Below are 23,450 nucleotides of genomic sequence, written 5' to 3'. Positions count from 1 at the left end.
TTTTTTTTTTTTTTTTTTAAAGTAAAATAAGACACAAAAGTCACATACTTATTTGAGGTATTAGTGCCCTCTGCTGAGCGTACTACTAACTATTTTATATGTGTAGCTGTAGCGAAAAAGTAACAGATATCCGTGTTGTAAATGCTAAAATATGTCAACTAAATGCAACAGTCAGTGAACTATAACTCACTGTTATGGTTCATTTCAGTGTTTTTCTGAGTTTTTAGGATTTTACGTTTGACATTTGCCACACTCAAGATGGCGGCTCCTTCATTCCTCCTCCAGAGCGCGCACGTAACGCGGTACGTAAGTCGCGGGTAAAGTTGTGTTGACAGGAGCGGCAGGAGTTGTCAGCGGAACAGCAGCAGCAGCCAGCTTGGCCGGAGCCGAATGGAGTAATCACAAATATACTACCGCAGACAGCATCTCTGTTGTTATTGAGAAGCACTGATCACACCGTTCAAACTACCACAATGGCAGACGACCAGTCCTCTCAGTCCTGGTCCATCGACAAGGATGACTATGAGCTCAATGAGGTGATAGGTGAGTAGCTTAGCTTGCTAATGCTAGCTCTTAGCATCGCCTGCCTGCACAGCGGTGTCGGCTGCTAACCGCCACTAGCCACTTAGCATTGCATGTCTGCAGCTATCAGAAATCCAGTTACAACTCGTAGCTACATTGCAGTAACGTTAATAGCTCAGCAGTTTCCCTCTGGCAAGGCCAAATTAATTAGCTGTTCTCATTAGCTGGAGAGCTAAAGCGAGTTTGCTTCCTCGGTAGCCAGTTTGAAGCTAAGCGGCTAGCTAACGCAAGTTAGCATACAGTACGTGAAGAGTCGTCCGCTGTTGGAGTGGGTGGTGCTCTTTAGCTGAAGGTGTGATACGGCTTATAGACAGTCATTCATACTTTACACTAGTCCAGATAACGTGACTGATGACTTTGAGCGAAAGACTTGGTCTGATGTGGTATCTAAAGTAAACTGCCTCTTTCGATATCTGTTAAATTTCTATTCATGCTGCATATTTCACCAACTGGCTTTAGTCCCTAATGTTAGAGGCTGTGTTCAGTCTGCGTTTGACATTAAAATGCACTTGAGTGAACTACTTTAGCTGTTATCTGGTGACTGCTGTGTCCAAGAAGTCAAAGCTCTCCAACAGTGTGATGGCTTGGCTCCTCATGTTGTTGTCCCCAGGGAGTGGAGCCACTGCAGTTGTCCAGGCAGCCTACTGCAAGCCCAGGAAGGAGAAGGTGGCCATCAAACGCATCAACCTGGAAAAGTGTCAAACTAGCATGGACGAGCTCCTGGTAAGCAATCGTTGCTGTATATGTGAGCCAGTGTCCACCTATTTGTTATGTGTGTGGTTGGTGGGGTCAGATCAGTCAAGGAAAGATCAAAAGCTGGACGCCACAACTACTATTCTCATTGGGACAAAATGAAATGTGAATAAAGAAAATGCCTTTGTGCAACAATGCTGTCATGTGCATTGAAATATTCTGATGTCTTCACTTTGTTTTATTGTTGCATGTTGATGCTCAAATATCACGCAGCTGCAAACACATGAGATTTAGTCTCACACACACACATTGCTCTGTCATATGCCTCATTACAACCAGATTATCAGTTGTCACAACATCAGTGTCCAGGCGGCTATACACCAAGCAGGGGTTTACTATTAAAAAACAATATGGGTGATAGTTAACATGTTAGTTTCAAACCTGATTTTGTGAATTTCAGAAATCCTCTGGCAATAACAAGAACTCAAGTACAACAGGAAGTCACAGTAAAAACTTGGATGATTTTGTTCTGCATCATCACTGGGTGGATTTTTGCGGTCTTACACTTTTCTCACGTATTGAATTACAGTAAAAACGCATGGTTGTGATTCACCAGTGCAGTCGGCTGACGAAATGATGCCCTGCAGTGTGGGAGGGGACATCTTTATATTATTGCAAAATTGCTTTAAAATTGTGCACAGAAACAGTCACAGATAAAATAACCAGATGGAGTATCATCTTTTGTTTAATCCACTGAATTAAATGCCTCAGAAGTCAAGGTACTTAAACAAAATCCGGTTAATCCATTCTTGTCATGAAGCGGTCCTGCTCATTGTTTGCATGCATTACTTAGAAGAGATAATACAATCGTGGATCTTCCATGGATTGTAAAACTAGTAGAGTGAAATCCCTTTTTGCTGGACCTGTATCCACCTTTATCTGTATTCTAGAATGGACAAAAAAATTGTGTTACCAAACTATTGCCTCAAAACGTCTAAATAATGATTGCTAAGAGTAAAACGTTTACCACTGTGTGAGAGAGCGTAGGCCAGAGTGGGCTTCATGTTGTCTGAAGCAATGCAGGACGATGCTGTATGACTGAATGAACAATCCGACTCAGTGCTGCCTCTCACCTGGATGTCACTGCCTGCAAAAGAGCCTTACCCCTAGTGCTTTATAACTGCACCAAATCCAGACAATCCATGGCTCGATTACTTTGAAAAAAATGCACTGATGTCTTTGAATTGCATGTGAACACTGCACTCATAAATTATGCAGTGACAACGCTATCAGAAAAGTAAACTGATTATCTATTCAGTGTATGGATACCTTTATTGCTTCATTGTTTCCATGGAAACGGTGACTAAACAAGACTGCAAAGATGCCATAAAACTTTAATTGTTTCACTTTTGTCAGCTCATTTTTGTCTACTATTTATGAAGAGATGAACAAAAAATGAGAGGAAACCATATAATAATAATATTTTCTGATATGCTAATGAAAAGAAGAGTGTAAATGGTAGCAGTTCTCCTGAGGTGTTACATTTCTTGTTGCTCTCTGCGGCTTGAATAAAATGTTGTGCATGGGTTTGATGTTAATTATCCGGACGCAACATGTAATATTATTTACATAACAAACATACTTTCAAATATGATCTAAAAAAATCTGCTGTAAAATCTGGAATAATATTGTGAAGCTGAAAATGTGTAGAAAGCATGGATTTAGCTGTTTTAACAGTGAGTTTTCATCTGTGAGGTAAGAGCAATAGCAGGGATTAGGTTGTTTGATTTAAGCCACGCTCGGAATAAGCTCTAAAGATCAAATCCTGTGACTGAGATTGAGTTTGTCTCTGAAAGTGTAATATAAAGCTTTAATTAGTGCTTGGCTCGGTGTACTAAAGCTTCTGCTCGTCGGATGACCTTTTATCCCACATTTTTCTCCTGTGTGCAGAAAGAGATTCAGGCGATGAGCCAGTGCCACCATCCAAACATTGTGTCTTATTATACCTCCTTTGTGGTGAAGGATGAACTGTGGCTGGTGATGAAGCTGCTCAGTGGTGGTAAGTGCTGTAAATACTGAAGAAGCTTGTTTCGTGTGCTCTTGGCTTACGCCCAACTTTACCTTGACTTTACTTTGTTTGTCATGTCGCCTTCTTTTATCTCAAACAAGCTCCAGTTTAAACTCAGGATGACTGTTTGGATTAACTCAGCAGGGAGTCCGTAATATTGAGTCATATATTGTGTCTGAGGAGTTGGTTGTGTTGCTCTTTTCTTCTGCCAACACTAAAACCTAACTTCAGATTTACCTTTTTAAATTTTCTTTAAGTTTCCTTCACTTTAACGGTACACTTACACTTATCTGTGTGGACTTTTAGTGAGTAATATGTGAACACTGAGCACTTTATCCACTGTGAAACCCATCAAAAACGGATGAATAGCTGTTGCAGGTACCATGTAGGGTATAGTTAGTGTTTTGGTGTTCTGCTTTTCTGTAATCATGTCACTTGCTCACTGCATATCCTCCTGCTGGTACATGATCACACATTATACAACACATAATAAGCTGGTTTTCTTTATGCAGCTCTGAAAAACAAGTTGATTAAATACATACAACTAATTGCATTCTTCATTGTTATGTTGCATCATTTGGGAGGAAGTGGGAGATGTTATTTTAGCTGTGTGATGCTGCATTTCATTGTCATTTGGTTTCCAAAAGAATAACAACAGAGAGTGTGATGGGGAAGTTTGTGTGTAAACTAGCTGGCCGTCATATTTTATGCGTTTCTGCATGATTCCATGCAGATGTCAGGTAAAGTTGACTTCTATTATCAGATTGATGTTTGCTATGTGCTACATGCATCAACCATAAACACTGATAACTGGATATTTCACTCTGGTGAAGTTTTTTTATTTTAACCCGACTTCCTTCCTGTTGTTATTTTTGTAGATTGTTTGAACTGATGACCTGTGTGGCCAATGACGATATTTAGAGAGAATTGGTTGCTGATGCATTGCTGTTATCTTTTGTTTTTGTATCTGATAAAATACAACAATTTCTTCATAACAAAATTGCTGAACTAAAATAAACAAATGTATTGCCTGTTGGCGAAAGCAGATCTGCAGTCGATTGCATTTTTAAAAAATGCAACCTACCCAAGTATTGAAAAACCTAAACTCTGTAAGCAAACAAAACAAAAATAACATATGCAGGCCCTGTTAGCCGCTCCCCTGGTTTATAACCAATGCCAGTTATCTCAAAACGACTTTTAGTCAGCCTGAATCATTGGTCTATCGTTAGTTGTTTTTACATGTTTGCAGAATTTGTCATAATTTGTTAGAGAAACAATAGACAACCACATGAAAGTGTTGATTCATTTCATGTTATCTGTTAGTTCAAGTGCGCTCCTCCAAAGGATTTGAAGATTTGGTACTGCTGTAGACAAAAATCCGCGAAGAAGTGACCGTATTTATTTTAATAATTATTTATATTTTAAAGCTTTATAAACCCTCCCCACACACTGCAGTGCAGCACTATGCGCAGCGATGAGGGGTCGATGTGAAATGGACGAAGTGAGATGCTGAATGTTTGCTAGACAGAGGAGACTGATGCTACAGTCACTGAGCCAATCAGCACCCAGCACCGTAGACCTGCATTTTATTTCGCTAAAATATTTTTTTAATATGTGTTAATTATTGTTTTTATGTATTTTTAATGTTTTGGCAAGAAAATGCTTATTTTACTGCAAAACTAATTAAATTAATGTAGCGATCGCAGAGCCAGTGGCAGACTGAACTGTTGTGCTGCAATGCACCATGGGAGTTTGGGGTGTTGGGTGTTTATATGCCATTATTGTGGTTTATGTTAGTGTTACAGTGTTATTAGTGCTTGTGTTTTTGGTGGTTTAGTCAGGCTAGTTAGTTTGGTTAAGTGTTATGTTGTCGGGACTGTGAGTGTGAAGTGTGTTTGATGACTTCCTGCAACATTTTTCTATAGTGTTGCTATCTATGTGTCAAAAACAAAAGCATTTGCCAGTTGCAAGGTGCATAAATGGCTGATATCCCTTCTTCAATTCAATGCAGCTGGCCACAACAATAAATATATGATAATACCGATATTACGAAAAATCCGCAATTCAGCGAGACCGCAAAAAGTGAACGGCGATATGGTGAGGGATCACTGCATTGTTTTAGGCAGCAGGGCACAAATAGAAGAATGTAAAGTCCTATTTATTGTACTAACCACCAGGTGAATTCCATTGAATGTGGCTTAAACACCTGCCATATTAGAGATACCCTTCATGTTCAGAGTAAATGTCTCGTTCCTCTGCCTTTCTCCCAGGCTCAGTGTTGGACATCATCAAGCACATCATCTCTCGTGGCGAGCACAAGTCTGGAGTGCTGGACGAGGCCAGCATCGCCACCATCCTGAAGGAAGTGTTGGAGGGGCTGGAGTACCTGCACAAAAATGGGCAGATTCATCGGTGAGCTTTAGTGACCAGGCTGTGTTTTATCATTGTCCTCTCCGCTCTGAATTCTGATAGCTCCCGTGTCCCATCATGCACTGCTGTTTGAGCTCAGTCAGGCACCGAGTCTTTCATCTCTGCATATGAGAGTGCAATTTGAACTGGACCTGCCTCATTCAATATTTAATAAAGTGAAAATGCATAATTGAGGAGGTTTGTTTTACATAAAAGCTCCTCCCAGGAACACAGTGAACCACCACTGAGAAGAAAGGCCTCTCTGTACCGTTTGGGCTGCGTTTTACAGATTCCATTCACAAAAGTGGTTTTCTTTAGACACAGGTTTTCTTCAACTCGATGTACTGCTGCTCTGTCGTTGTTTATTTTATTGGATATGTCTAGTAAAACAGCCTGTTTGCTAACATTTCGAGAGTGGATGATCGGTATTTCAGCTTCAGTGCGAGTCGGCAGCATTTCAGTCGACAGAATGAGCAGCAGCTGATCGAGCTCAGACGCTGTGACTAACTCACTTACATCTAATCAGGAAAGATAAAGGTTGAAGTAAGGTTAATCCACTCCAGCTCTTTGTGCATAGTCTGGACTCACGAATGCAAACAGAAATCAAGTGGGTTCCGATGAAACATTACAAAAGTGCGGCTTTGACGTGTTTGTGTGGAACCATAAAGGGTGTTTGTTCGCTTCTAGAGCCACACCTGTGTGCTGCAGTTACTGACTTGTGACATTTTAATTGTACGCTGCAATGTTAATCCTCCCTCTCTTCATGGGCAGGGATCTGAAGGCTGGAAACATTCTTCTCGGGGACGACGGCTCAGTGCAAATTGCTGGTACACTGCCTTTCCTGTCTCTTTGTTTACTGTGGTTTTTACACCCTCAAATAAGATATTACACTCGGAAATGTGTCAGTGCAGATTAGACGGCAAAAATGACTTTTCTCAATGTTTTACATTTATTTTCTTTTTTTTCTGTCTTAAATGTTCCTCAGACTTTGGTGTGAGTGCCTTTCTAGCAGCAGGGGGAGACATGACGAGGAACAAGGTCAGGAAGACGTTCGTGGGGACGCCATGCTGGATGGCCCCGGAGGTCATGGAGCAGGTAGGAGCTTTGTTTTACACATGGAGTCTTTCTGTTCTGTCTGTAATGCCTCAGCTCAGATATAAAAGGGCAACATGGGTTCACATGCGTTTGTCTTTTTAAATCTGCAGGTTCGTGGATATGACTTCAAAGCAGACATCTGGAGTTTTGGGATCACAGCCATTGAACTGGCCACTGGGGCTGCACCTTATCACAAATACCCACCCATGAAGGTAACACTGTTCCAACCCCCTTTGGCTACATGTTACTTCTTTATTTCACCACAGAAGAAAGAGTTAAAACAGCTCCAACAAAACCAGTTGAGACTCTTTAACAGAGTTCTGTGTTGCAGCTGTTGGTGCATATTCTGGAAAAGCTTCATTCTGAGGAAACCTTTGGAGTGGATACTGTTTTTGTCTTCCAGATAATTTTATAAACCGGTCTTTGCATGTCTGCAGGTGCTGATGCTGACTTTGCAGAACGACCCTCCCTGTCTGGAGACAGGCATCACGGATAAAGAAATGGTGAAGAAGTACGGCAAATCCTTCAGGAAGATGCTCTCGCTGTGTTTACAGAAAGATCCTGAAAAAAGGTCCGTTTGTCCCCAGACCCTTTTCTGCCAAATGCCAGATTAAGTTTGTGCTTGTTTTGCTTTCGCTTTCTGTCGGATTCTCCAGTTGCGTAACAAATATAATGAAGAGCGTTGTGTCTGTTTCCTATTTAGGCCAACTGCTGCTGAATTGCTGAAGCATAAATTCTTCACAAAAGCCAAGGTGAGCCGTGCAGTACGATTATAAAAATACAGTTTTTAACCTGAGTATTTATAGATGGTGTAAGAAATGTCGGTCTTCCTCTTACAGAACAATGAGTACTTACAGGAGAGGCTCCTACAGAAAGGTCCGACAATTACAGACAGATCTAAAAAGGTTTGGCATCCATTTCCACCCACTGAATGCACACTGAACATAATGTCTATGTAGAATGCTGCCAAGGTGTGCTGTCTTGTCCAGGGTGTGTCCCAGTTTCCTAACTTTCGGCTAATGCATGCTGGGAAGAGTCTGGCACGTATTAAAGAGGTGATAAATGAGTCGGTATTGAGTGTCGCTTTTCTGTTACTCAGGTGCGTCGGGTGCCCGGCTCGAGCGGCCGTCTCCACAAAACGGAGGACGGTGGGTGGGAGTGGAGTGACGATGAACTGGACGAGGAGAGCGAGGAGGGCAAAGCTGCCGTGGCGGCTCTGCGGGTGAGACTCTGCATGCCTGCGTCTTACGGCAGTCTAGTTTATTTTAAAGGTAGTGTCTACGGATACGGGTCCGTATCCGTAGCCACTTTCCATTTGCCAGACAGATACGGACCCGTACGCGAGTCTCGCGAGTCAAGAAGCTGCTAACCACTGCAAACTGTTGAAAGGTAAGCAAATGTTAAGGTTAGGGTTAGTGTTAGGGTCAGGTTTAGGGTCCGTACCTGTCGTATCGATGCTACGGGTCCGTACAGCTAGCGTCTACCGGGAGTCACGTGACCAGATCTCGCTTATCTGTTTGGCAAATGGCAAGTGCCGTATCCGTAGTCCACAGGCTACGGGTACGGGTCCGTACCTCTAGCAACAACCTATGTTAAAAGGCCACTATGCTGTATTTCTCCACGCACAGTTTCCTCTGGACCAGCAGATGGTGCTGCTGTGCTGTTAATCTGAGGGTTTTTTGTTCGTTGTTGGCAAAGCAAGAGTGTACTTTAGTTGAAGCCTCCTGCTCAATTTCAGTGCAGTTCAAGTTTAGGTTAATCAGGAAAATCAGCCAGGAAATACCAGATTATAAAACCTTATATGACCGAGAAACGATGCTTTTTAAAAAAAGAAGAATAGAATTTCTTTTATTGTTGTGGCACATTTGTAATGAAATGCATTATAAATAAATACAAAGTGCATAAGTAGGTAGTGAGGTAGATCGGGAGGCTTTCAGGTTCAAATAGTTAGTGTGAGCGTTTGACAGAGTTCAGTTCTCTTTTTTTGTGTGTGATTTCTATGTTGTGGCAGCTTTGGGCAACTAAAAGATGCAGTTAAGCTCCAAGAATATAGATAGATATTTTATTAATCCTGAGGGAAATGTAAGTTATAATATGTAATGCGACAATGCCTTTGGACTCAACTGTTTTTCTTTTACAAGTCATGAATAATGCTGTGATCTCAACACAAACGGAGCAAATGTTAGTGTTAAAGTCTACAGGAACAATTATTACTTTAATTAAGCATAAATTGCCAGATTGTAGGCTTAAAAAAACATAACAAACTAGCTGCTCAGATCACCTGATCAAATTATTCCTCAATTTATGTCTGGGTGTGGGGTTTCATTGTCCTTTCCTTCTTAACTGTGATATCAGTCAAGCCTTGTGTTTTAACGTCACCTACCTTGTGTCAAATTTCTTCAATCCTACAATGCCTCATCAGTCCATATGTAGGGGGACAAATGGAGAATTGCATGTATTTAATCCTGACAATCTGTCATGTCCATCCTGCAGTCACCCAGAGTGAAGGACGGGTCCCAGAACATGGAGGTGAGTCTGTTTGTAGTGGACATGACCTGAAAATCTTGATTTTGTCGTAATGCCTTGACAGAGCGATCTGCATGACTGTTTCATGTGTGTCTTCTCTTTTGTTTACCTTTTTACTCCACGTTTATGTGAAACTGATTTGGCTGACTTGTTTTTTGTAAATTCCTGTCTCTTAGCTTTTCCCTCCAGCAGATGGCTCCGCACCGACTCTGCAGCCGCCCGTTGCAGTGCATGAGAAGCCTGCCACCGTGGGTCCAACGAAAGAGGATGTTCCACCACCACAGGCTCCCACTCAGACAGCGAGCCCTTCACACGCACCTGCTGTTCAGGTAAAGACGTGATCAGAAAATGCAGGGTGCTCTTTAGGAACGTGTAGATGTGTTGTTTACAGAATGACTTTTAGGAGGCATGCAAAGTAGTTTTACCAGTCCTGCTGTTGATTTTGTTTTGTTGCTCTGTATAGACCCTTAATCAAACTCGCTCAGGGCCTTCTAACATAACAGCTGGTTCCATTTTAGAGCCCATATGACACTTAAAAACACTTTGGAACATACAACGCCTTGGAATGGAAATACTTTTGTGTCTTTCAACTCAAAAACTACATTTAAGAAAATCTGTGGCACTCAGTTCTTTTTATGAGGGACCAAATAGCCAATAAATAAGAGAGCGCTATAGCAATACAGGAGGTCCATGACTTATGTCGGAGTTCTGTTTCTAAGGATCGATGCAAGTTGATTTTTGTCGTAAGTCGGAACTATAGTGAAAATGTAAGCAAGCCGATAAGCAATGTAAGCAATCCGTTCTTTGGAAAAGTGAATACCAATGACTTTCATGCATGTATGAGTCATTTTACTAGAAGACAACAGAATATTGTGAAGGACTGATATTGTTGTTGATGTTGGGGTTTCAACGTTTATTGTTCAGTTCGAGATTTACCTAATGTCAGTGAATGTGCCATGTTTGGTTAGCTCACCTCTGATTGGCTGTGAGTCAGCAGTAGTGTGTTTGTGTTTGTGTTGCTCAATGCCAGTATGTGTGTCGAACAAGAACGGCGGCTAATTCTGGAGCCAAGTTAAAGGATTTTTGTAGTTATTTTGGCATTGGCAAACCTGTGTGAAGGTTCAATAAATGACCAGAGAACCAGATAAAGGCTCACTCATTCATCACAGAGGATCTCTACAATATGTTTCACTGTTTCTGCAACTTGACCGATGTTATGCAGTGGTTCACCTTGTTCTGAGTGTTTTATTATATCTAATGTCACAACCATGGCGATGGATTTCCTTTCCTTCAAAGCACTGTCATCAGAAGAGTGTGAGTTAGGCTTGGGAGCTCTAATGAAGGGCAAAAAGTTAGCGAATGTAGCACAATCCAAGGTAGCGTACAACCGGCGAATGTAAACAAATCCCTCTTATGGTGCTGTGTGACAACTTAATCATCCGCTCCACTCATCAACTAGTTCCACGTAACCAGTTCCGACACAGCGATGAAGCGCCGTAGGTCGATGAGGTCGTAAATCGAGGACCCCCTGTACTACACAGAATCAAAATCTGTTGGCAGAATGTGAAAGCTAGCAGAGCTATTACCTTTTAAAAATTGAAGCTTCTTGTGCTGAAAATTATTTATTATTGTTATTATAATATATTATATTATATATATATATATATATATATATATATATAGGCATAAAGACATTTTTATTCACTCTTTGGCACTGTTACTGTTGTGCTTTTGCAGGACCCGCCTGCCTCGACCAGCGTTCCCATCAGCCTCGTCCTCAGATTGAGGAACCTCAAGAAGGAGCTCAATGACATTCGGTTTGAGTTCATGCCTGGCAGAGGTACGGATGCTCCCATTGCGTTTTCCTGTCTGTCATTTCCTCTTCCACTTAAAGTTTCATTTCTGATTCGTTTTCGTTTCTGTCCTCAGACTCTGCTGATGGAGTTTCTCAGGAGTTGGTTTCAGCTGGTCTGGTTGATGGGAGGGACTTAGTCATTGGTGAGTAAAAGACATGATTCTACATGGTGGGATATTACTTCTTAATAGAATAAAGATGTTAGAGTTATTGAACGGCTGCCTCCTGACACTGAAAAGCTAAAGACCACAGATTTGACTTGGACTGTTTTGGTTGAGTTCATTTAGCCTTGTGATGGCATGTGCTATGCTTGTGGTAAACGGATAAGATAAGCTGAAAGCTGAGGTCTTGTTCCCTGCTGATAATTCACCCGAAGAAACGTGCTTTGTGGGTAACCTGTGTGTGATGTCGGTCCACTGTTGTGGGAAGTGAGGGCCTCTAAGGTGTAAATAAAGCGACGCTATCCGCACGTAGCTCGGTATAATAAAGTTGTAGTCTGCCATAAAGCGCTCTATATTTTCCATAACATGTTCCCTGCCCTGAAAGAATGGAAATAAAGGCCTGGTTTGTGCAACTTTACGATGTCCACCCCCCCACCCCCACCCCCCACTGCAGGCTTCATATTGTCATAATATTTGTGCGAACCCAACTGAACCCAACTGCCCTCTGCGTTTAGTTTTCTGACAACATAGAAGCTTCATGCAAAGTTTGTCATGACAGTTGTTGTGCGTTACTTATGTCAAACAAGTCAACCTTTAAGTTTTTACTGAAATAAGTGTTAAGGGAAACTGAAAAAGACATAAGGTGTATGTGATTTGTAGTAAATATGTACAGTATGATCTGAAAGATTTAGACTTTAATGTGTCCATGAGAAAGGATCCAAGTCACTCAGCATTTATTGAGCTGGACGTTTCATGTAGAAACTGAAAGAAAATTACCAGTCATTGTACGTGTTGAAAAAGAGGTGAGGGTCAGTATATAATTGAGGGACTTTTGAAGTCCGTGAGATAAATCTTGCATGCATTTTTATTAAAGTAAAAAAAAAAGTAATATTTTTTATGTTCATTATGATCATGTCTTTACAAATTCCATAATTATTTATTATGGAAACAATCATTCATAAAAAACGACTGGATATCACTAAAATGTGAACTAAATAACCGTCTGAGTTTAATAAAAACCATCTTCTAATTAGATACACAATAATAAGATTTCACTCAATTATATATATATATTTTCAAATAAACTTTCTGTAAAAATGCCATGTGGTGTTTGGTTATAGACAGCCATGTTGATTTTTGGCCTGAAAACAGCAAAAATGTCAACTATGATACAAAAATTCCCACAATTCTATATGAAGAGTTAATTTGCAAAAACAGAAATAGATCTGTTAGTTTCAGAAAACTAATGTTTTTAATGTTTACTAGAGATAATATCAATCAAACTGAAGAAGAATGGATTTGACTAAGTAGAAAAATACATGAAAATAGAGAGAAAATAAATTATTCGTGTTATTATTATTATTATTATTATTATCTCAAGTAAACAATAAAAATGAGTTTTCTGAAAACGGAGTTACCTGTTTTTGCAAATGAACTCTTCATATATTGACCTGTGAGTTACAACCCAACCATAGCAGCAGAAACAGTCCTTGCGAGTCGCTTCCAGTTTTCTCTACTGACATGACAGAAAAAGGTCTGTTTGTTCTGATTCATTAATCATCTGAAACTTCTTTTTTTTTTCCCTCTTCAGTCGCTGCCAATTTGCAAAAGATTGTCGATGATCCTCAGAGTAACAAAAATGTGACCTTCAAACTGGTAAGCACACAGACCGAACCGTTTAGCAAGCAACACAATAGATTTATTCTGCTCATTTGTGATATGTCGCTTTATTATTACAGCTGAGAGATTTACTAAGCACATTTCATGATGATTTCATTTTTTTCAGGCATCTGGTGTGGAGGAGTCAGAAATTCCTGATGACATTAAACTCATTGGATTTGCGCAGCTCAGCATCAGTTAAGTCAAGCAGAGCCAGCAACAAAGGACAGAAGCAAATGGTATTGCACAGCTGCATTGTAGTCAATTCCAAGAAACCACTACTGCCAAAGAGAGGAGGAGGATTATGAGGAGGAGACGTGAGGCTGGCAGCAGTGTGACACTACTGCAGGATGCATGAGGACCACATTGAGGGGTTCAGTTCATCACAGGAATCACACTTGAAAAGTTTACAGTGCGCTTATACAGTAAACGGGAGAAGAAATGCAATCAACTATATCAAGTCCTAATTCCTTTATCTTTTATTTTTCTTTCTCTTCATACACAAGCACAATCCAAACCATCTCCTGCCAGTACTGGAAATGATTGCCTTTTATTTTTTTTCTTTAAAAAAAAAAAAAATCAACTGTGCCACAAAGCTCATGGGAGTATCGTGCCACCTTTACATGGCACTTTATGCTACACTGAAATTGAAAAGTGTAAGTTCAGCCTTAGTTACTTTAGACTTTACCAGTGTGATTGGTGAAAAATTTAGTCAGTCTGTGTTTATCAGGTGTATTCTATGTAACAAATCTATGAAAATCCCTCCACCTTGATACAGAAACCTTCTAAACACTCTGTAGCATAGTTTTTCTTTTGTAATTCTCTAAGTTCAAATGAATTTAAACTTAAAACCTTAAAGAATCCGTTTTTCTGTATAAGGCGGCCCACTGCAGTTCGATGAATTCTCTCCTCCACGGACGGTGTGATGGTTTTGTCCAAACAAAACCGAGGAGTTTCAGATCAGCTGTACAAACTTGATAATTATTTACGGTAGAACACTTTGTGCGATGGTGTTTTCCTGAGATATTAAAGACAGGATTATTTTCACAGATTGAGACCTGCCTAATATTCTTCTACTATGCAATAGCTGTTTTCTTTTCACCATGTGTGACCACCGGTTGCTAATATTATTTCTCTTGTGTTGAATAAAACCACTTTCTGTGCTCGTACTTCAAAACAAAAACAGAAGTTCAAGAAGAGTCAACCAACAAAAGCGGCAGCTCTCAGAACCTGCAGTGAGAATTTTCCTTTTGTTTCAACAAATACGTCAGCAAACTAACATAAATAACAGACGGACACGGGTAATGATAGATGTTTTTCTGCGTTCCCCTCTATGTTAGAGCCTTTAAATGACTGATCTGACAGCTGGGAAGAATCCTGAATGCTGGTTGTGGGTGTCCAGCCCCAGTCGGCTCGTGTTACAGGCTGACAGCTGATGAACTTCTGTGGATGTACGCGTGTTGAACAACTGAAAATGCTCTTCCAGCGCAAAATAAAGCTTTGGGGTGCAGTTCACCCAATTTAAAGATCAAATTTGTCATCAGCCAGGCAGATAAGTTTGGACTTACTGTTGAGATCTGGAGAGATGAGTTTTTACTGCAGCCAGATATAATGGAGATAAATGGGCTCTGGATGGTATGGATGGCAGTGATCTTTTTCTTTCTTTTGGTCAATAATTACTGAATGAAACACCATGAAATAAGTTCACTAAAAGACGAATCCTGTTCAAATTCGCGGTCAGAGTTTAATTTTATCTGTGAAACCTCTCCATCTTGATTGGCACTACAGTTTGTGATTCTTAGATGATTAAATTTAATCATCTGACTGACTTTTTCTTCAACAAGTTGGCATTTTTGCTTGTTAAAAAAAACTCATATTAATGAATGGGCTGTCTTTAGAGACACAATTGGAACTCTTAATGCTCTGATTTTTTTCCCCTCTGTAACAGCACCATCAGGTCATAATTTCAGTTTTTCCCCAATACTTTGTGTGGTGTTAATTAGCACACTCTATCTTCCTGTTAAATATGAGCATGTTCGAATGCTGACGTCGTATTTAGCTCAGTTGAATCCCGGTAGACTTGCTTTTAGTGCCGTGAGCTCCACTGTCTTGAAGCGCTGCAGTATTAACCCTTTGATGCACAATATAGGTCAAGAGATGCCCATTTTCCACTGAACATGGGTCACTTTTACCCCATGTTGTGCATCAAAGGGTTAAGACGAATCTCTTAAAGCCTCAGTAAATAAAACCAAACCCATCAGCATGGCTGCGTACCACTATCGTCATATACTGGGTGAAATATCCCTTCAGATGTCTTAGAAACCAATTCCGTTAGTTTTTTTGTCACTATTCGAGTTCGTTTGACAGAACTGTCGTCTCTTTGCTTTCTAAACACTCGCCAACGGAATCGCTCGTCACTCCCAGTGTAGCTGTATGGTTGTTTTGTACCACGTGCAAAGGGCTGTGATGTAGCTCCTAGTTCAGGTACCGATGTAAATGGTGTATGTAAAGATGTAAATGTACATATGATGGCAACTCCAAGCACTGTCACACAAACATCATGAGGTTTGTATGTAACGATGTAGATGCATTGACTGTTTAAGTGTACATGTCAGATTTAAAAAAAAAAAAAAAAAAAAAAAAGGAATATTTTACTTGTAAATATTAAGGCAAACAGATTGAGACTCATCTTGTTCAGTCCACAGCATTTGATTTGTTTTGTAGTGGTTTTCCACTATTAGCCTTTTTGTCTCAGCGTCACTAATCATGCACGGATTATTAGTTCAATTGGCATCTTATCGATACATTAAAATGCATATTCACATGGGGCTTGTAATCACACTCTCTGTTTTGATGTCATGATATGCAGCTTTTCTCACTGAAACCAGGCTAGTGGATAAAAAGCATTATTTTAACCAGACGGACGGCACAGGTCACACTTTTCTCTCTCCCTGTGTGTATGTGTGTGTGCGATTTGGTGATAAAATGACGGATCATCAAAGAGTTTGTGCTGAAAGTCACCTCGACTTTCTAAATTTCTTTCTATTTTATTGTTTACTCATAAAAAACAAAACCTAATTCTGCCTCTCCTGAATGATTTGTATTAAATTAATTGATTGGCAAGTACATTTTCCTTGTAATTTTTTTTTTTTTTTTTTACAGATCATTACATCTATTTTTAAAATGTGCTTAATCATAAAATGTGTACATCCACACATGCATAATTTGAAGCGGGATATTTGTGATAAGATGCAAAGGAAATTCCTCGACCAATATATATGTTGTTGGAACATTTCAACACATGCAAACTGATTTTTAGTAGTTCAATAAAGTCACATAATGAAACGCAGCGAGTGGATAAGAGTGTTTGTTTAAAGCATGTGATAAATCCCTCTTCTCACCTTTTTCATTTAACAGGTCAACCATTAGTAAACAGAGCTAGCATCCAGATATGGATGTGGCCTCACCACGTGGCCCGTCACTGATTCAGTTAAATATTGATCTTGATTTGGACTGCAGCTGTCTTCCCTCATCATCTGCTGCGCGAGAATGGTGGACTTTGGAGAGGTTCTGAAAAGCGTCGGAGAGTTCGGCTTCTTCCAAAAGCTGATCACTCTTGGGTTAGCTGTGCCGCATTTCTTAATGGGAACTTTCCTTTGTAGTTTCCTTTTTGTTGAGACAGATCCAGATCGACGCTGTAACACAGACTGGATCCTCAGTGCCGGTCCTAATCTGACCACGGAGGAGCAGCTGAACCTGACTCTGCCTCGGGAGGAGGACGGGAGCTTCAGCAGGTGTCTGATGTTCGTCCCTGTGGACTGGGACATCGATGCCATCAGGGAGAATGGACTCAATGAAACCACCAGGTGTCTGAATGGATGGGTGTATGGAAACATGCTGTATGAAACCACCATAGTCACTGATGTAAGCACAGTTTGAGTCATCATTTCTTCATCTTTATCATCTTCGTCCACTGATCTTGTCATTGTTTTGCAGTTCGATCTGGTCTGTGGGAAGTCTAACATGGCTGAAGTTGTGCAGACGGTCTTCATGACAGGTTTACTCATCGGCTCACTGGTGTTTGGACCTGTAGCTGAATCGTAAGCCAAGATTAAGTCATGAGAAATGCTAAGAGACATAAAATGTGAACCCATTTTCACTGTCACTCACTCTCCAAACTTTAGGTTCGGCCGCAAGAGAACCACACTGTTACCAGCTGCCCTCATGGGGATATTTGCCGTAGTAGTTGGTGTGTCTCCGAACTTCTACATTTACTTAGTGGCTCAGTTCATAGCTGCGGCTGCAATTGGAGGATACAGGATGAACTCCACTGTGTTAGGTAGGACTTCTGTTGAACATCCCTGTCCAGGTATTACCAGAGGAGGTTGTTCAGTTTAGCCATGATTTTGGTGTTTCATTTCTGTTTGTAGCCACAGAGTGGATTGGTGTCTCCAAAAGGTCTATTGCCAGCTGTGTGAACCAGATATTTCAATGTCTGGGACAGAGCGCCATGGCCTGTCTGGTCTATGCTGTTCGTGACTGGAGAAAAGTGCAGTATATCCTGGCAGGAGCAGAGGCCTGTGTGTTGTTGTACATGTGGTAGGTGTCGCATTTTGCTTTATATAAACACTGTTGGTTCCACGGTAACATATTTACAGCGCTGTGTTTGGACATTAACACACTTAGTCCTGTCTGGTCAGATCCAGTTGAGCTGTGTCTGCCTTGGTGTAAAAGGTCCTGTGCTACTTCACTTAATGAGAAACCAACTCGGCTGCCTTACAGTCTGTTCAGGGAAAATGAGAGTAACCTAGCCAGTTGGTCAGTTTCTAATTTGGATGATTAACATCTTGACCATTTGGATTATGACCCGTTTTAAGGTGGATTCCTGAATCTGCCAGGTGGCTGCTGGGACAGGGAAGAACTGAAGAAGCTAAAAAGTTGATGTATGAAGTTGCAGCAATCAATAAAAAGGAAATCCCAGAGAATCTGATGGATGAGGTAAATTCCATTTAGTCCTAATTACATTAGATCAAATAATGATCACTCAGAAAACAGGACTTAGCAGCTCAGTGATGCTTTAGTTTGAGCTATAAACAAGCATCAGCAGGATCACAGTGACGATGCCTACATGCTGACATATTATGTCCACCGCCTTAATTGAACATATTGGCAAGCTTATATTTGCCAGTTAACACCAAACACAAGCTTAAAAGTGAGTGAGATTGATTAAAGATCATTGGGTCACACTTGGTCTTCTTTTGTGGACCAAACTAGCAGGTTAGTTGGCCTTCAAGCAGGTTCTTGTTCTTGTAAAAGTAATTCAAGTCGGTTTAGTCGTCTGTCATCTCAGAGTATTTCACATCCTAAGGTGACGATTTTACAAAACTTGCACAGAGAAACGCAGCAAACCCTTAGAGAAATCATCTCAATCATTTGGCAACAACTCCCCTTTACCAGGAAGGAAAAAGCATCTCCAGAACCAGGAGCAGGGATCTGTCTTGGCTGTTTGGGGTGATGGGTAAAGAGGAGAGAGAGCAGACAATGAACACTGAAACTGCTGATCAGAAATAAGTAAATCTAAATCCAGAGATACTGGTGAAGAGGAGAAGGCGTAAACTATGGGGGAGATAAGAGTTCATGATGTGCAGTGGTGGCATAGAATTGTATGGAGAGAGATGGAGGAGACTAGTGAAGAGGACCTCAGTGAATCGTGGGAATTCTCCCGGCAGTTTAGACCGACAGCAGCATAACTCAGGGATGGTTCAGGTGATCCGAGGCAGTCCTAAGTGTAAGCTTTATTAAAGTGCAAAGTTTTGCACCAGATCTTATAAGCAGAGAGTTTGTCTGCCTCCTGAACCCAAACTGGGAGCTAATTTTACAACAGAGGAGCTGATAACTGAGGCTCTAATTCTGCATCTGTAAACTCTGGGGACCACACGTCGGCCTGAGAGCAAAGTGCTCTGTTGGGATTAAGATAATAGAATAGGTAAAGAATAGAAGGTCATACAGAGTAAATGATATACGCATGAACGGGAAATACGTGACTGAAAGTGCATCTTGTCATTTATGGTTATAGCAGTATTAGTGGAAACTAATGAAAGCATTACATCGTAATGAACAGTCTTCAGTTTAAAATAAATTGTAATGAGAACCTTTAAAACTTGGACATGGAAAAGCAAGTCTTTGTCAGAGATGTTGTAGCCAAGTAGCACATTTAAAGCAACGCAAAGTTGTGTCTCACAGAGAAATGACATAAACATTACAAACTGACTTGAATAATTTAACATTTTTGCTGAAGTTTTGGATTTTTGTCAGACATGGAAACAATATTTTTTGGTGCCCATAAATGAAGACAACAAGAGGGTTAAGAGAAAAGTTGTTAATTTTAGTCTGGAATTGTCAGTGGTGTGATTTAATGTGAAGCTGGAGGCTGTTTCAGAGCTCGCCTTTGTCACCTTCACCTTTTCGCCGTTTAAATATAACTGCAGCCTAATTGATGATGCAAATCTGCTGACATGTGCTTTCTGTATTCTAACAATCCATTTGTCCTTTAGGTAGAAGGGGAACAAAAAGTCCAAAATGGAGGAATCAAAGAAATTTTCAAGTCTGCAGTCCTGACCAAACGTTTATTCATTATATCTTTTGTCTGGTGAGTAACACATATGTTAAACTGTGCTTTTACTTTTCAGTTTAATGTACTTGAGTTTAATTTCCCCTGTTTTGCAATACTAAGGTGCTGTGTGAATCTTGGATACTGCTCCCTTATCCTGAATGTGGGTAAATTCGGTCTGAGCATCTTCCTGGTTCAGTTAGTCTTTGGGATCTCTGAGATGCCTGCACATCTTCTCTGCATCTTGTTTCTGGAGCTCTTGGGGCGGAAGAAGTCCCTGATATCCACACTTCTGGCAGGTGGTTTCGTTTGCCTCTTAACCCTGGCTTTCTCTGAAGGTGAATTTCCTGAATTTAATATCCACTTCTTTAGGATAAATCTACCTGAGTGGCAGTAAGTTTTCTAAATTTCATTTAAACTGTGATTCCAGACAATGCCGTGGTGATCACAATCCTTGTAACCACAGGGAAGTTCTTCCTGAACTGGGCGTTTTCAGTATGTATGGTCTACATTCAGGAGATGTTTCCCACTTCTGTCAGGTGTGCAAAATAAAACAACATGAAATACGTAATCATACAGAAGCTCTGTACATTTACGCTGCATGTGTGCAGGTGAGTTGAGCGTTGGTCTCTTTTAGGCAAACGGCAGTTGGTCTGGCCGCCATAGCTTATAGAGTGACGGGGCTGCTGTCTCCGCCGCTCAACATGTTGGCCGTCTACCACTGGTCAATACCCACCGTAGTCTTCGGCGTCCTGACAGTGTTCAGCGGAATTTTCAGCTGTCTGCTTCCTGAGACCAGGAAAAAAGAGCTTCCTGATTCAACGAGTGATATCAACGGGTAAGCAAGTTACAACAAAGTTATACTCTGTCCACTTACTAAAGAATGATGGCAATGTATTTATTTATTTATTTGATAGGGACAGTGCACATTAATGAACGCCTTTTTATACAGCATTGGGCGTCAGTATGCCGGATTGTCGTAACAATGCCAATTTACATCCGCAGTCCCTGGGTGAAAAGAAAAAAAAACATAACAGTGATACATAAAACAAGAAGTCACAATACAAGCACATTGCACAAAGTACACAAAGAATAATGTAAAAGTACAACATACGAGCTTGTAGACTCCTGTGATGCTAATCAGAGGACACACCTTGACTGAACACATCACATTATTTTCAGTCTTTTCTAGGAGTACCATCATTTTTGTCCAGGCCTGTTTCATGAGTTTATTTTTAACATAATTCTTTTGAACCACGGTTCAAAAGCAGTGCCTGATTTTCATTGATTTTCAGAGAATTTTTATTTATTATTACTTTTGTCAGATTCAAATTATTTCTGTGACCGTTGCGGGTTTTTCATTCATTAACCGTGGGGTACCAACAGTTTTGTCCATGTGTGTAACTGGCTGGTAAAGGTTTAGAACTAAGATAGGTAAGATAAGATCTACTTTATTCATCCCAGGAAATTATTCTGCCAGAGTACAACAAACAATAAACAAATGTTAGTGAGATACACACACAGAGGTTAGTAGTAAAATAGAAATAGCAAAGAATACAAAGTACAAAATGTAAGTTTCTAAAAGTTTTTGAAGTGTAACAGTGTGTCCAGTGTCTGAAGTGTGTAAAGTGTCCAGAAAAATAAGAATAAAATAAAATAAGATACCACAAGTACAAGATGTAACAAGGCTGTAACTGGAGTTCTTGAAGGTTTGAAAGCTGCATTGTTGACCAGTCTGTTATTGAAACTCTTGGGTGTTCTCATTTGTAACCATGCTGTATATGAAGGCACTCGTAGTAATTAAGATACAGTAAAACTATAAATACAATATGTCATGTCTAACGCATTGCATTGTGTGTTTTTTTTTATAGGATGGGGCCCAACAAGGCAACAGGAAGCCAGTTCAACATGACGAAGAACAGCAGTAATAAATCCACCAGACTCTAGTGGGAACACTGTCGTTTACAGATGTTTTTGTTGGGATTAACTTTAGCTATATACTAGTAAGTAAAATAACTAGTTGTACCTTCATTGTTTGCTGTCTCTGAGTCAAATGCTGGTGTCTTCTGGTGTCATTGCTGAACACTGAATAGTATTTTACACTACCGATCGATTCCACGAATGCATGAATAAGACGGAAAAAAAGGAAAGTTGAAGTGATGGCAAAAGCACATGTGACCCATATTATCAGTTAAAAATTCACCCAAAAACAACAACTGCTCGTGACGGGTTTTCACTTGGAAAATGTTTTTGTTTTCAAAAGAGTGGTGGCCTTCAGCAACACTTTCCCAGCTGATAAAAGGCTGTGAAACGCTTTACTGCCAGATAACCTTCATGTTCTGTGTACTATGGTAGGTTATGTATGTTACGTGCACAGTGTGACAGCTCCTAGGCCTCAGAACCTGTTCCTGTTCAGCTGGTTGCTAGTAGCTGGGAGAGTGGCTCATTGGCCATGATTGCTGACACCTGGGTTGACTTCTACCTGAGTGGCAGTAAGTGGTGTTTTAGCTGGCAATGGGGATCATCCTCCATTTTCTCTTGGGTTTCCTGGGGTATGGTTTGGTGAAGCTATTTTGTTTTCTCACACACATGATCACACATCCATTCACTATAAACATTACTGATGAACTGATTGCACATTTACCTCAGTTTTGTTAATAAATTGCATTTAACTTTAATTTGCCATGAATCATCTCCATCTTTTGTCCTTCCTTTGAGCCAGGTTGTGACAACAGTTCTCCACATATATCATCCTTCTGGATCTCAGCATTGCTAGAGAGAAGTGGTTCTCATACTATATTCAAGAACTGGGGAGAAAAAGTTCAGCTTGAGTCAGGAAATAAGTCAATGCTGTCATAAAGCTGAACAAAACAAAACAAAAATAGATGGAGTCAAGTTACAAGATTGTGGAACAAAAAAAGTTGCCTTTATAAGACATTGAACCAAATGAATTAAGGTGGATGATAAAGATTCCTGGCATTTTTGCAATTTTTATTAAAAAAGCAGAGAATAGAGAAACTCTGTTACAAGTGTAATGATAAGTGGAGAAGACATTATAGATTCAAAGCTGCTTGGTCATTATAGAACTTCTGCTTTTGATATATGTGAGTGTCCATGTGTGTGTTATTCTGTTTAGTTTTTCCGGTTCAACAGTTCCAGTCCTCTCAATCCTGAACGTCAACTTTCATCTCTCACTGCAGAAAAAAATCATTAACCCGACTTAGGGTAGCAGCTGAAATTTCATGAACCTGCTACTGACAGTGTCTGACTCAGCAACTCCTGGTGAAGTCAAAGAATTAGACTGGAGTTGGTTACATCTAGTATACAGTTACAGCTGCAACATATTTTCTGGTCTTCCATCCCATATTTCTCAAGAGCTTTCAGAAGTGTTGCACTTGATCACCTTTAGAAAAGCTCTTTCTTTTATGTTTGTGTGTTTATTATGTTAAAAATGAAACTATTTCACAATACTGCGCACAGATGTCATATTCTGAGCATTTATAAATGATTGAAATATTAGTTTTTACTCACTTAATAGCCTACCTTCAACTTTAAACAATTCTTCTCAGAAAATAGGCCGACTTTCCATTCATTTAGCTGAGTAGGAAAGTTTGAACTCTTTTTAGGTGAAGTATGTAAAAAAAAAAAAAAAGTAATAACAGTTTGGGTTATTTGGCAATTTTATTTCACATATTTATGCAGTCAGAACAGCAAAAATGAGGCATCTTTTCTTGCAGACAGACAAGCCAGCCAAAAACCTCAAATAATGTGTTGCTTGGGCAACTTCCACTG

The 23,450-nt window shown here is 40.2% G+C and overlaps 2 protein-coding genes across 2 annotated transcripts; both read left to right on the top strand.

The window, feature by feature from the left end:
• The first annotated feature begins 315 nt into the window (after nucleotides 1-315).
• Nucleotides 316-16,397, top strand: LOC110969471 (serine/threonine-protein kinase OSR1-like). The gene is made up of 17 exons (XM_022219553.2): nucleotides 316-543; nucleotides 1,193-1,305; nucleotides 3,226-3,334; nucleotides 5,614-5,755; nucleotides 6,524-6,579; nucleotides 6,738-6,847; nucleotides 6,958-7,059; nucleotides 7,285-7,418; nucleotides 7,551-7,599; nucleotides 7,687-7,752; nucleotides 7,947-8,069; nucleotides 9,341-9,376; nucleotides 9,550-9,702; nucleotides 11,111-11,213; nucleotides 11,303-11,371; nucleotides 12,981-13,045; nucleotides 13,176-16,397. The coding sequence occupies exons 1-17, from the start codon at nucleotides 474-476 to the stop codon at nucleotides 13,248-13,250; spliced, it is 1,575 nt and encodes a 524-aa protein (XP_022075245.1). The 5' UTR covers nucleotides 316-473; the 3' UTR covers nucleotides 13,251-16,397.
• Nucleotides 16,398-16,522: 125 nt separating this feature from the next.
• Nucleotides 16,523-21,689, top strand: LOC110969469 (solute carrier family 22 member 13-like). Its single transcript, XM_022219550.2, has 10 exons — nucleotides 16,523-16,972; nucleotides 17,045-17,148; nucleotides 17,233-17,387; nucleotides 17,479-17,647; nucleotides 17,926-18,046; nucleotides 19,603-19,697; nucleotides 19,782-19,996; nucleotides 20,089-20,197; nucleotides 20,296-20,496; nucleotides 21,530-21,689. Exons 1-10 carry the CDS (start codon nucleotides 16,598-16,600, stop codon nucleotides 21,603-21,605), a joined length of 1,620 nt encoding a protein of 539 aa, XP_022075242.2. The 5' UTR covers nucleotides 16,523-16,597; the 3' UTR covers nucleotides 21,606-21,689.
• The last annotated feature ends 1,761 nt before the right edge of the window (nucleotides 21,690-23,450 follow it).

This window comes from Acanthochromis polyacanthus, chromosome 9, assembly GCF_021347895.1.
Source record: "Acanthochromis polyacanthus isolate Apoly-LR-REF ecotype Palm Island chromosome 9, KAUST_Apoly_ChrSc, whole genome shotgun sequence".
Lineage (NCBI taxonomy): Eukaryota > Metazoa > Chordata > Actinopteri > Pomacentridae > Acanthochromis > Acanthochromis polyacanthus.
This window is presented reverse-complemented; position numbering and strand designations above follow the sequence as displayed.

Excerpts from the sequence above, each read along its gene's own strand:
- LOC110969471 (XM_022219553.2), top strand. The coding sequence starts at position 474 with ATGGCAGACGACCAGTCCTCTCAGTCCTGGTCCATCGACAAGGATGAC. Across the intron at positions 6,848-6,957 it reads CCCCGGAGGTCATGGAGCAG|GTTCGTGGATATGACTTCAA; the intron begins GTAGGAGCTTTG and ends TTAAATCTGCAG. Across the intron at positions 9,703-11,110 it reads CACACGCACCTGCTGTTCAG|GACCCGCCTGCCTCGACCAG; the intron begins GTAAAGACGTGA and ends GTGCTTTTGCAG.
- LOC110969469 (XM_022219550.2), top strand. The coding sequence starts at position 16,598 with ATGGTGGACTTTGGAGAGGTTCTGAAAAGCGTCGGAGAGTTCGGCTTC. Across the intron at positions 17,388-17,478 it reads GATGAACTCCACTGTGTTAG|CCACAGAGTGGATTGGTGTC; the intron begins GTAGGACTTCTG and ends TTCTGTTTGTAG. Across the intron at positions 20,497-21,529 it reads TCAACGAGTGATATCAACGG|GATGGGGCCCAACAAGGCAA; the intron begins GTAAGCAAGTTA and ends TTTTTTTTATAG.